The following is a 13,395-nucleotide window of genomic DNA, read 5'->3' on the forward strand; positions in this document are numbered from 1 at the left end:
CACCTGCTATCCAGACGTTACCCCCGGCTCTGTGACTCGGGAGAGTGGCCGACCCCTGAGCCACCTTCTCCCCTAGGCGATGGGTGACGGAGCCCTCCTGCCCGTCATGCCCAGTCCTGCGGCCTCTGGGGAGCTCAAGGCCCTGTCGCTGTGGTGCCTTGGGATCGGGGCAGAAGGCAGCATAAAGGGCCTCACGCGTTCACCCTTTGTGGGCGAGCTGGGTTCATCCCTGTACCCCAGGCTCCCCCGAGCACTTCCCAGAGCCACCCCCGAAACAGCAGGAAGTAAGCCAGGTGTGGCCCCAAAACAACAAAAGTGTTGGTGAATAAAAAGTGTCTTTTTGTTTTGTTTACTGGAGCAGTGCTCAGGCGTCCTCCTGACTCTGTGCTCAGGGCTCACTCCTGGCCGTGCTGGGGACCATATGGGGCGCCGGGGATTGAACCCAGGTCAGCTGCGTGCAGAGCCAGCACCTTATCCTGTGTTTTGCCAAGAGTCAGTCTGCCTCCCGCCTCCCCTCCCCGTCCTCCTGCAAAAGGAGCTGAGGACCTTGGGGTTCTCTCCTCTCCAGAGAGGGGTGCCCCAGAGTCTGAGGCCTGGGGCCAGGGGGTTTCAAGCACACGCAGGCGAGACTGCGTTTCTGCTTCTGGCTGCGCGGGGGGCCTTGCGCTGGCCCTGTGTGCCAAGGGTCCCTGCCGCCGGGCTGCTGCCTCCCTCTGCTAGCTCCCGGCGTGCCCCTCCCCGCTCCCAGCCTCCTTCAAGGACCTGGCTTATGGGCATTGATTTAGAGCCTTTCAAAGCCCTCCAGCAAAATAAAGGAGAGGGGAGCGGGAGAGAATTATTCCCCGTCAGGCCCGGAGAAAAATGATGGGCGTGAAATGGGAAATAAATGAGGGCAAAGTGGTGAGATTCTACAGAACCGCCCAGCAGGGAGCCTGCAGGGTGGGTGGGTCACAGCCCACCACCTGCTCTGGCGCCCTCACAACCCCCGCCCGGGAGGGGTCCAGAGCCAGAGCTCAGGGGGTGCCTCGGAGGGCCCCTGGGAAGCAGCTGCAGCAGGTACTCGAGACCCCTGAGGGTGGGGAGAGGGACAAAGGGAAGTCCCCCCCATATGACACTGACCTTCACAGCAGCCTGCTAATCTGGCCTTGGGGACCCAACTGCCGCCTGCCTCGGTTTCCCCATCCAGGAAGTGTGTTGTGCAGTATTTCCTGACTCAAAAGGCACATTGAATGGACCGAAGCAATAGTACAGTGCCTTGCACACAGCCAACCCGGGTTCGAATCCTGGCATTCCCATATGGTTCCCCCAAGCAGTGTTAGGAGTAATTCCTGAGTGCAGAGCCAGGAGGAACCCCTGAGCATCGCCGGGTATGGCCCCAAAACAACGGACCAAAGGCACATTGGAGAATCGCCAGGAGAGGGTGTCCTTAACCTGCCCTCCACAGGGGAACTGTACCCAGTTATCAACGCTGGGGAAACCAAGGCAGCAAGCTCAGGGAGGGGCCCTCAGGCTGGGAGGCCAGGGCCGGCCTCCCCCACCACCCTGGGTGCAGCCCAGCGGGGAGGGGGGTGGGATGGGTGGGCCGTGGGAGCTGGGCACCTCCGCTATCTGTTCTGCTCCAGCGGCCTCAGGGACACCGCGGCCGGAGATCAAGCCAGGGACAGGCTCATTCTGCTGCCCAAGCACAAAGACCCCACTCACGGGGGGCTGCAGGAGGGGCCAGGCCAGGCTGTGACAGCCCCTGAGCATCTGGCAGGACCCTGGGGACTGCGCCCCACCCCGCCCCCACATTCTTCTTGGCCAGCAGCAGGGCATTGGGGTGCTGGTGGCCGTGGCTGTGTCCACTGGAGCTGATGCCGGGCTGGGCCTCTCGGAGCCGGGGACGCCGGGACCTGGGGTGAACCAGCCCCACAATCGGTCAGGCTCGCCCCTCCGCGGAGGGCGCACAGGGAACTGAACGGTGGGGGAGCTCAGGGGGCTCAAGAGTCTGGGGGGCCATGCGAGCCCCTCCCTGCCATGGGGTCCCAGGCCCCTCCTGCAGTCTCCCCTCTTTCTCAGCCCGTCATTGCCCCTGCAGGCACCCACGCACGGAGCAGGAGCTTGTCTGGGGCGCCCCATCGTCCCGGCTTCACAGGCGCTTAAGTCTTTCGAGATCGCCTCCAGATTAGGAACTTCACAGGAAGGAAGAAGAAAGGGTTTGGTGACACCTGCCAAACCAAGGATTTCTTTGGGGGGAGCCTTGAGGTTTGGGGCCACACCTGGCGGTGCTCAGTGCTTGGGAACCACTCCTGGTGGCACTTGCGGGGATGAGAGAGGGACGTATGTGGTGCCGGGAATTGAACCGGGGTCAGCCTTATGCAAGCAAACGCCTTGACCCCTCTACTAGCTCTTCGGCTCCAAATCAAGGATTTTTCCTCCTACTGCTCCGCCAACAGCCCAGGCCTCCCTCCCCCACCCACCCCGCCTGAGCAACCCCACAGGCACGGAGCCTCCTGTTCCCCCAGAAGCCCATGCGCCTACGGTCCCACAGCGGGGAGGACGGGCACTTTCTAGCTCAGAGAACTTCCTGGGTCCCCTGAGACACAGGCACGGCTGTCACTGCCCCTCCTGGGGCCGTGGGGAGGGCCTGGCATTGTTGAGGTGCTCAGATCCAACTGTGGGGCCGTGTGCAGAGTGCCGTCAGGTGGTTTCCTAGCTGGCCTGGCCTCTTGGCGAGGTTGGCGGGGGCTGTTCTCATCTCCTGCCCCCGGATTGAGACTGGAAGGGGACTCGCCCAAGTCCACTCCAAGGACGGAGACCAAGCGACCCCCACAACTTTCAGGGTTGAGTCGAGTCTCTGCCTCTGACCCCCATCCAAGTCCCTGCTGGGGTGGGGGGCAGACCCACCGCCTGCCTCCTGCCCCCAGGAGGTCGGGACCCCGAGATCTGTGCCTGCCTGAGGTTCCAGCATGCAGATGCCTTTCCGGGCCAGGCTCAGGGGCAGGCACCCCGTCTTTCCCGCAGGTCGTGGCCGTGGACCCAGACCTGGGGGAGAATGGCACCCTGGTGTACAGCATCGAGCCCCCCAACAAGTTCTACAGCCTGAACAGCAGCACGGGCAAGATCCGCACCACCCACGTCATGCTGGACCGGGAGAACCCCGACCCCCACGAGGCGGAGCTCATGCGCAAGATTATCATCTCGGTCACCGACTGTGCGTGCCCGACCCCGCAGCCCAGGCCCTGGGTCCTCCTTCGTCGGGGGCGCTCGCTCACGCAGGGTCCACTCCCGTTAGGCTCGGGGATCATACGCAGTATCGGGGGTCAGACCTGGGTCGTCCACACGCAGCTCAAACACCATCATCCCTGGACACTCTCTGCGGCCCCAAGGACTGTGTCTTTATTACTGGCAGTGGACTAAGATCCACTTCCCAGTTCAGAATCCCTCCTGGCAGTGATTTGGGGGTGTCAGGCTACCTTGGAGGCGACCCAGGGAAGGCAGACTCATGAGTATGTTCTGTTTCCGCCCCCTTTCCTCCCCTCACTCACCCCTCCCCCCGCCCCGTCTCCCCCAGGTGGCAGGCCACCCCTGAGGGCCACGAGCAGTGCCACGGTGTTTGTGAACCTCCTGGATCTCAATGACAACGACCCCACCTTCCAGAACCTGCCCTTTGTGGCCGAGGTGCTGGAAGGCACCCCTGCGGGCGTCTCTGTCTACCAGGTGAGGGTCCGGCTCCCATGCACCCCTCTCCTTGCGCTTACCAGGTGTGCCGTGGCCCCCATGGGCTGGGGACTTGCCCAGGGTGGGAGATCAGCCCGCAAGATACAAATATGGGCCCGTCCCCGCAGTGGTGGTCGCCAGCTTCCTGAAGGCGGCAGCGCTGGATTGAGCCAGATTTTGAAGGACAGATTTGGAGACGGTGTGGGAGAGAACAGCTGGAGATGGGGAAGGGCAGACCCAGGGAGGGGGGCTAAGGCCCCGGCCAGAGAGAGCACGGCATTCAGGGAAGAAGCTTGCCTTGTGGGCGACCAGCCTGGCTTCAATCCCGGCACCACATAGGATCCTCCAAGCCCGACCACAAGTCACCCCTGAGCACACGCAGAGCCAGGAGCAAGCCCTGAGCACTGCAGGGGGTGCCCCTAACCCATCCAAGGCAAGCCAGGAGGTCTCCACGGGGGTGGAGGAGCTCAGCCCCCATCCCTCACCTGTGCTCCTCTCCCAGGAGCTCCAAATGCTGGGGTCCCTCAGGGTCCCCTAGGACCTGCCCTTCTGCGCCCCACGGCCCCATCTGCTCCGGGAGGTGGGAGGTGCTGACTGGAGTGGGGGAGCTGGTGCCCCACAGAGCCCGGGTAGAAATGCTTCAGGTGCCCGTGGCCCAGCGCCTGGAGGAGTTCAGCCAGCCTGGGAGTTAGTGGGTTCCCCACTCACAGCTGGAGCCAAGCTGGCGAGGCCCCAGTGTCAATGGGGTCACGAGAGCACCTGCCTGGTGGCTATACTGTACGTATTCCGTCGGACACCAGCCTGGCACCTGGCAGCAGGCCTAGTCACAGAGAGCGGAGTCCGGGGGTTAATTGCCCCCATTAGGACAAGACAGGCTGTTGTTCAGGGTGCCAGGCCCTTGCGACTTCCGTATGCGCTCGCTGGGTCTTCTTTTTATTCTGTCAGATAAGGCAGAGTGTTCTCGGGCTGGCCGGAGGCTCCATCGGACCCCCCAGAGCCCTCTGCATCTCTGGGTGGATCCAGCCTCTGCACAGAGCATTCCCCCCAGCGTCCAGCAGGGGGAGCTACGATCCCGGGAACAGCGGCCAGTCTCGGAGAAGGCGTCCTCCCACATAAGGAAGGGGGATGCGGAAAAGGGAGCCCCCCGACCCGGGGGGAAAGAGATGGGCTCCCGAGAGAGGAGAGGGGTCCTGCGGTGGAGGGAGCCCTGACTTGGTCCCTGGCTTCAGATCTTCAGATACGACCCCCAGGGAGCCCTGGTTCTGAGCAGAAGGCCTGGCCCCCGGAAGGGCCACACGCCAACCAAGTGCGAGTAGTGAGCCCCATCCTAGGCCCTTCCTGCTGGGTCTGGACACCCCCTCTTCCTGCTGACTGGATGTGAATTTAGACCTGATGGCTGCAGTTCTTTTCCGAGCATGGTGACCAAATCGACAGCCCTTATTTCCTGTTATTACGCATCACATCTTTCTCGAACTGCCGTCAGACACTCAACTCTCAGAGTCTCTGAGGAGGGGATGAGTCGAGGGAACGGGGTGGAATCTTGAAAGAGGCCCGTCTGCGTGTGATCTCAGACCACGCTCTGGTTTCTGTCACAAGAGTCAGGTCTTCACGTGATTCTTAACTCACTCTACGCTAGGGTTGGACCAGTAGTTCTGCTGGTGGGGCACTTGTCTTACACGCGGCCAACCCAGGTTCATCCCTGTCACCCTATATGGTCTCCTGGAGCCCCGCCAGGAGTGGCCCCTGAGCACTGGCAGGAGTGATCCCTGAGCACAAAGCCAGGAGTTAGCCCTGAGCACCATCAGATGTGGCCCCAAAAACAAAACAAGGCAAAACCAAACAAAACCTTTTTTAAATTTTTGTATTTATTATTTTGCTTTTTGGGGTCACTCCTGGTGATGCTCAGGGGTTACTCCTGGCTCTGCACTCAGGAATTAATCATGACATTGCTCAGGGACCATTTGGGATGTCAGGCATCGAATCTAGGTTGGCCGCATGCAAGGCAAATGCTCTACCTGCTGTACTATCAGCCCAGACCAAACAAAAACGTATTCTCGGCCGACCCTACCCAAGGACTGAAGGGTCTGACACCCTCTCCCCCACCACTGGGAGTCAGGAAACCCCCAGGCACCACCATGGGGGGTGGTTCAACATCCCCGCAAGCAAGAAAGAAACTAAATCTGTGGCCAGGGGGCGGAACTTGGAGCAGAGCCCCTCTGGGCATGCCGGAGGCCTCGGGTCCTGTCCCAGGCACCATCCGTGGGTCTGGAGAGGCTCTTGGAAGAACCTCATGGTCGATGCCACAGCAGTGGGAGGGAAAGCCACCAAGCCGGCGTCTACACAGCTGAGCTGCACACGTTCCAGTGGGTTGGAGCTCAGACAGTCCACACAGCGGTTCCCAGCCAGAGCTCAGGGGTCATGGCGGAGATCCACGGGGCTAGGGGTGCTGAGTTCTACGACTTCCCAGCACAGAGGCTGGGGTTTGTAAGAAAGGGGGAGACCTGGGGGCCAGGACTCTTGTTCTAGATGCAGCTTCCCCTTGGGGCAGTGGGACCCCTCTCTGCCACCCGGGCGTGCCTGAGCACAGCGCAGGGGATGGGAGAGGGGCTGAGGCCTCAGCCCCGGGAGGTGCCCTCCCATGATCCCGTCTCCCTGCAGGTGCTGGCCATCGACCTGGACGAGGGCCTGAACGGGCTGGTGTCGTACCGCATGCGGGTGGCCATGCCACGCATGGACTTCCTCATCAACAGCACCAACGGTGTGGTGACGACCGCCACTGAGCTGGACCGCGAGCGCATTGCGGAGTACCAGCTGCGGGTGGTGGCCAGCGACGCGGGCACCCCCACCAAGAGCTCCACCAGTACACTCACCATCCGAGGTGAGGGGCGCATGCACACAGCCCCCTCAGCTGCCCACTGTCCGCGTGGACTCGGGCTGCCTTGCTCCCGGCCCATCAGCACAGCAGAGCTGATCCCAGAGACATGCCAACATCTCCTGCAGGGCCACAGCTTTCAGCGTCCCCCAGAGTCCTCCTGGACCCCATGTCCAGGCCCTCTGCACCTTCCCAACCTCTTTGTTCTGGCTTGTGTTGGACTGATCGGCAAGCCTGTGAGTGTCATACTTCCCTCGAAATTTATATTGTGATCACACCACACCCACAGCTGAAGGAAGTACCACCATCCCTCCCCGTAACCCATGGGGTCCCTGCCCCTGCAGTACCCTGGCCCCCATAACCTCTCTTCTGCAGATTTGCTGTTTCTCTGTGGCCTCAGGGGAGTGCGCCCGGCCAGGCGTTGCCTCTCCTGGCTGGCTTGACCGCGCGTGACCAGCTCTGATTCCATCCGTGCTGTTCTAGACAAGGTTTCTTCTCTAGGACCAGACCGGGATTCCGTGGTGTTTCTGTCCCATATCTTCTCTAGTTCCTCCTCTGGTGCCAGTCTTTCGAGGTTCCCAGGTCTGGGGGCTGTAAAAGGCGCTGCCGTGGGCTTTGGTGTGCAGAATCTGGCTGAATTCTCTGTTCTTCAGTTCAGTCCCTATAGCAGAGAGAGACAGAGACCGAGAGACAGAGAGGTGGGGGAGAGAGGTACGCAGTGTTTCCGTTGGTGGGGGAGAATGGGGTTGCTGAGCCCATTTTTTTCCAAGACCAGAGGTTTATTTGGAAGAGTGGAAAGGCCTTGCCCTCCTGGAGTGTGGAACACCCGCAATCCCAGCAGAAGGGCAGAATTCTGGGAAGGGGGCGGGATCCCCATTTTTGAGCTTCTCATTTCCCGGCGCTGAGCTCATTGTCTGCCCTGCCAGTGTGGCCCAAGGGGGCTGCTGTGTCCCTTTCATCTCCCCATGTCTTTAGTTCTCGGGGCAGTACTAGGACATTGGCACGGGCCTTTGCCAAAGGACCGGGAGTAACCCCGGGGACCAGAGTGCCGCCCGCGTACAGCAGGCGAGATGTGGCCTGTTTCCCAGGGCAGGTCCCGGCAGGCCTCGGGGGATGGCCTGTGGTGTGGAGCGGCACTCCTCAGCCCTGTCCTCACCAGCTGGGGCATCCTGTCTCCTGCTGGCCCAAGGCTGGCCTTAGGAGCTCCCAGGGAGGGGGCGTCCACCTGGGGAGCCCCTCCTGTGCTGGGGGGAAGGGTGGGGGCCCTGGGGAGGATTCTCAGCCCTCTGACAAGACCCCCCCCCAGTGATTTCTCTTCATGGCTCACACAAGCCACACCAGGCAGTGGCCCCTCATTCCTCCTGGGGGGAGCCCAAGTGACCCAAGAGAGCTGGGAGACATTTCACTGCAAAGGTGGTTCCCTGGAAATGGGGCCTGGTATGTAAAGCCGAGTAACAGATGTTTCATTAAGCCTGTCGGGTTCGAGGGGGTGGGCAGGCAGGAGTCCTCAAAGCCAACACCCCATCACAGTTTGAGGGGAGGCACCTCAGCCCCCCTCCCCCACTCCCGCTATGGAAAAGCCCCTTCACTGTTTGAGATCAACAGGGGGTGTTTGGTCATAGCTGCCTGGTGAGGGGTGCTGAGGGGCGCCTGATGAGGGGTGCTGAGGGGCGCCTGATGAGGGGTGCTGAGGGGCGCCTGGTGAGGGGTGCTGAGGGGCACCTGGTAAGGGTACTGAGGGGCGCCTGGTGAGGGGTGCTGAGGCGAGGGGTGCAGAGGGGCGCATGTTTCAGTGTGTGAGAGGAGCTGCGAATCCACATCACCATCATTATGGCATCCACCGTGTGGTCACTGCTGTGTGTCTGAGTGGAAGGAGCCTTTAGGGGCATCCCTCCTGGCCCCTCCCTGAAGCAGGCCCCCAGGAAGTGGGTAGTGGGGAAGGCCACTTTGCTCTGGTTACTCTGCCCTGCAGGTCCGGGGTCCTGGCTGCTGGTTGAGAGATGTGGATTGTGGGGGACACTCGTTCCCCAGTTTGTGTGGCTCGAACCGTGGCCTTGGGGCTGGGTGGGTGGTGTGGAACAGGAGGCAGCCATCGCTGTGCCCGCGCCCCCCTGTGCCCACAGTGCTGGACGTGAACGACGAGACGCCCACTTTCTTCCCGGCCGTGTACAATGTGTCCGTGTCCGAGGATGTGCCCCGGGACTTCCGGGTGCTCTGGCTGAACTGCACAGACAACGACGTGGGCCTCAACGCGGAGCTCAGCTACTTCATCACAGGTGCGGCCAACAGGGAGGAGGCCCCCGACGGCCACTGAACACCGCTGGGGTCCTGAGTCCTGGGGGGCCAAGGGCGGGACGTGCCAGGGTCCCATCTGGAGGGAGGCGGGGCCTCTGATGCCCCAGCAGGAGCCGCTCCATGCTTTCTCTGTGTCTCTGTCTCTCTCCCACGGGAGGTCGACCAAGCAGTGACTAGACTCGTGTGACCTTCCCGTGCCCAGACCCTTCGCAGGAGCGTTTCCCCGGCGTTCGGGTGCAGGGTCCAGGTGGTTCGTTTGCCGCCTTTTGCGCCCCACGCGTCAGTCAGCGCCGGAAACGGGCCGAGTCTCTGAACGAGCTGCTCTGAGCTCGGAGTGTGGAACTGCTGCCAGCGGGGAGAGAGGAGACCGTCGGGTCTTGACTGGCCGGGAGAAGGCGACTCGGTCCCGAGCGCTGGTCTTGGCCGCGGGACTCGGGTGTCCTGGAGTCGCTCCCACACACCCGCGGGCCGGGACAGCGAGCAGGGGACAGTCGCGTCACAGCCCCTGGAGGCTCCGTCTTCTCCGGCCCGTTCCCCGCAGCTTCCCACACACAGAGGAGGAAGGACCAGCCCCCGCCCCCGCTCACCTCCCCGCACTCGCAGACCCGCGTCCCTGGGGAGCGGGGGGCAGCCAGAACGCGTCTGCCGGCCCACCCGCCCTCTACACCACGTTTGCCTCAGTTCCTTCCCTCCACCCGGGAAGCAGATCTCCTCCCTCGGGGGCTCCCGTGAAGAGACGATGCGCCCAGACAGTGGCGGCGGGTTCTGCAGGGCCGGAGCCGGGTCGTCCCAGGCGCGCGCCCACCCGGATGCCTCCGCGGGCACCTCCCGTCAGGCGGCGCGTCTGGGCGGCCGGCGCCTCAGCGCCTCAGCGCCTCAGGGCCCGGCCTCGCACCCGGTCCGAGTCTCCCGCGGCCGCCCCAAGCCCGGTGCCGCGGCGCCCTCTGCTGCCCGGAGGCGGCTCTGCCCGCCCCCCGCCCCCTGCCCGCTCCCCACCGCGCCCACCCGGGAGCGGGGGACGCGCCCCCCCAGGCCCCGCTCTCTCGGGGGCGCCCACCCCGGTCCCGTCCCCCGCCTCCTCGGGGCGAGTCCTCGGTGGGCGGACACGCCCGCGGGACGCGCCCACCCGGGCCTCGAGCCCGCGAGCAGCGCGGCGACGGGTCCCGGCCTGGGCCGGTGAGACCCCGATGCCGCCCGTCCCCGGCCGGAAGCCCCGCCTCCCCGCTGAACTCGCTTCCCTCCGGCCCACAGGCGGGAACGTGGACGGGAAGTTCAGCGTGGGCTACCGCGACGCCGTGGTGAGGACCGTGGTGAACCTGGACCGCGAGACCACGGCCGCCTACACGCTCATCCTGGAGGCGATTGGTGCGTGGCCGCCCGCCCGCCCGGCCCGGGCTGGACCGCCCAGAGCCCCGCCCACTCGCGCCGCGCCCCGCCCACGCAGCCTTCAAGCCCCGCCCCGCCCACTCACGTTCACGCCTTCCCCATGCCCCGCCCGCTCAGCCTTTATGCCCTGCCCACTCACGTTCACGCCCCGCCCACTCACGCCCACACCCGCCTACTCATGCCCATGCCCCGCCCACTCACGTTCACACCCCTCCTACTCACAACCCCGCCCCGCCCACTCACGCCCACACCCTGCCTACTCATGCCCCGCCCACCCAGTCTTTATGCCACGCCTACTCACGTTCACACCCCTCCTACTCACAACCCTGCCCCGCCCACTCACGCCCACACCCCGCCTACTCATGCCCCGCCCACACAGTCTTTATGCCACGCCTACTCACGTTCACACCCCTCCTACTCACAACCCTGCCCCGCCCACTCACGCCCACACCCGGCCTACTCATTCCCATGCCCCGCCCGCTCAGCCTTTATGCCCCGCCCACTCACGGTCACACCCCTCCTACTCACAACCCTGCCCCGCCCACTCACGCCCACACCCCGCCTACTCATGCCCATGCCCCGCCCACTCAGCCTTTATGCCCCGCCCACTCACGGTCACACCCCTCCTACTCACAACCCTGCCCCGCCCACTCACGCCCACACCCCGCCTACTCATGCCCATGCCCCGCCCACTCAGCCTTTATGCCACGCCCATTCACGTTCATGCCCCTCCTACTCACAACCCTGCCCCGGCCACTCACGCCCACACCCCGCCTACTCATGCCCATGCCCCGCCCACTCAGCCTTTATGCCCCGCCCACTCACGTTCACACCCCCTACTCACAACCCTGCCCCGCCCACTCACGCCCACACCCCCGACTACTCATGCCCCGCCCACCCAGTCTTTATGCCACGCCCACTCACGTTCACACCCCTCCTACTCACAACCCTGCCCCGCCCACTCACGCCCACACTCCGCCTACTCATGCCCCGCCCACCCAGTCTTTATGCCACGCCTACTCACGTTCACACCCCTCCTACTCACAACCCTGCCCCGCCCACTCACGCCCACACCCCTCCTACTCACAACCCCGCCCCGCCCACTCACACCCACACCCCGCCTACTCATGCCCCGCCCACCCAGTCTTTATGCCACGCCTACTCACGTTCACACCCCTCCTACTCACAACCCTGCCCCGCCCACTCACGCCCACACCCCGCCTACTCATTCCCATGCCCCGCCCGCTCAGCCTTTATGCCCCGCCCACTCACGTTCACACCCCTCCTACTCACAACCCCTCCCGCCCACTCACACCCATGCCCCGCCCACTCAGCCCTCATGCCCATGTCCCGCCCACTTGTACCCATGCCCTACCCACTCAACCCTCACTCCCACATCCCACCCACCCACGCCCTACCCACTCATAGCTCTCACACCCATGCCCATGTCCCATCCACTCATGTCCACACCCCGCCCGCCCACTCACTCCCATGCCCTGCCCACTCATGCCCATGCCAGGTCCACTCGTGTCTGTGCCCCACCCACTCACATCCTGCTCACAGACATCCATCCTGATGTCCTCCCTGCGGCCAGGCAGCCCTCCTGGAGCCAGAGCTCTGCCCCACGCCCATGGAGGGCAGACAACCAGATGCCGACCCCCAGCGGGGCCGAGCACTGCCGTGAGCCAGAGGAGAACCCACGCCTAGCTAGATTCCTGCTAAACCCGGATGGGGCTGGACCTGAGCCCCTGCGGGGTCCCAGGGGAGGGATCTGAGTCACACGCTGGCCCTGCAGCTGGGGCAGGGAGAGTTAGGGAGCGAGGGAGGGACCTTCCAGTCATGGGCTGCTGAGGCATGGCACTGCTGACAAAGAGGGGTGTGGCCCCCTCTGCAGGGAAAGTAGGATGGCGTCAGCCCTGGTCCTCAGCCAACCCCTCTGCCCACGCCCCTCCTTAGGCGACGCCTCCCTGGACATGCAAAGTTGGCATAGTCCCCCCTCCTTCCGGCAGCGGCACACAGCTGCCCTGCTACAGGGGGCCCTTCTCCACCCTTTGGGGAACAGAGGGGCAGGATGCCTCACGCTTAGTCCTCAGTGAGCTGCGCCCATCAGGGGGTCGGTACGACCTTGCCCCCTCCAGTGCCCCAAAAGGAGGAGTGGTCCGCATGAGTTGAAAAACCACAAGACTTTACTTCAGAGTGTAGGCACAGGGGCTACAGAGATAGCACAGCTGGGCGGGCACTTGCCTTGCCTGCAGCCCACCTGAGTTCGAGCCTCACCATCCCAGATGGTGCACTCACCATCCCCGGAGCACTGCCAGGAGTGCTTCCTGAGTGCAGAGCCAGGAGTTAGCCTTGAGCACTGCCGGATGTGGCCCGCCCCCCACCCCCACTCTGCAGAAAAAGCGTGGGCTTGTGTTTGCTCTTGAAGCAGCAGAAGCTTGGCCAGGCGCAGGCCATCCTGCCTGTTTCCCAGGGGCTGGCGGGCCTCAGGGCCCCCTCCTGGCCCCACAGCCTCCAAGCTCAACCCCACACTTCAGGGCTGCGGAGCGGCACGTCAGACGTGAGGGTTGGGCAAAAGCAGATGTTTATCTGGAGACCAGGTGTCCAGAGTGAAGGTCTGGTCTGGCTGCATTGCTCTGCCCAGCCCCAGGGGAGGTGCCTCCTTGTCCCTGGGTTCTGACCATTCCGGCTGTTTCTGGACTGTGGACGCAGGTCCGATGCCTGCTCCGATGTCACGTGGCCTCCCTGGTGCAGACTCCCTCTGCACGTCTCTCTCTGTGTGTCTCTTGGTCTCTCTCGCCTTCTCTCCGCAGCCCACTCTCTCTCATGCCCTCTTCTCTCTCCCTCTTTCCTGTCTCTCTCCTTTCCCTCTGTCCATTGCTCTGTCCACCCCTTCCCCCTGCCCTGCTCTTACAAGGACGCTTGCCACTGAGCTCATTTCCAGACCCGTAACTCAAACCCATCTCCAGAAAACCCTTCTCCCAGGAAGTTCCGCCTTCTCAGGTGAACTGAACAGACCGCATCTTTGTGGGGAAGGGGCGCCATCAACCACCTTTGTGCTTTGGGGACCCCATGTGAAATAGAGATGCTAAGAGCATGCTGTGAGGACCGCCTGGTGACAATCTGCCGGACCCTGTTTGCCT

General features: G+C 63.6%; 1 protein-coding gene across 1 annotated transcript in view; it reads left to right on the top strand.

Moving 5' to 3' along the window:
• LOC130022617 (cadherin-23-like) overlaps positions 1-13,395 on the top strand; it is a 320,780-nt gene that overhangs the window by 284,164 nt on the left and 23,221 nt on the right. The window contains exons 22-26 of the mRNA XM_056113382.1: positions 3,004-3,193; positions 3,554-3,699; positions 6,358-6,577; positions 8,695-8,847; positions 10,118-10,231. Of these exons, the coding sequence (XP_055969357.1) occupies positions 3,004-3,193; positions 3,554-3,699; positions 6,358-6,577; positions 8,695-8,847; positions 10,118-10,231 (823 nt within the window). The remainder of the gene's footprint in view (positions 1-3,003; positions 3,194-3,553; positions 3,700-6,357; positions 6,578-8,694; positions 8,848-10,117; positions 10,232-13,395) is intronic.

Source organism: Sorex fumeus, unplaced genomic scaffold (assembly GCF_029834395.1).
Source record: "Sorex fumeus unplaced genomic scaffold, SorFum_2.1 ptg000020l, whole genome shotgun sequence".
NCBI lineage: Eukaryota > Metazoa > Chordata > Mammalia > Eulipotyphla > Soricidae > Sorex > Sorex fumeus.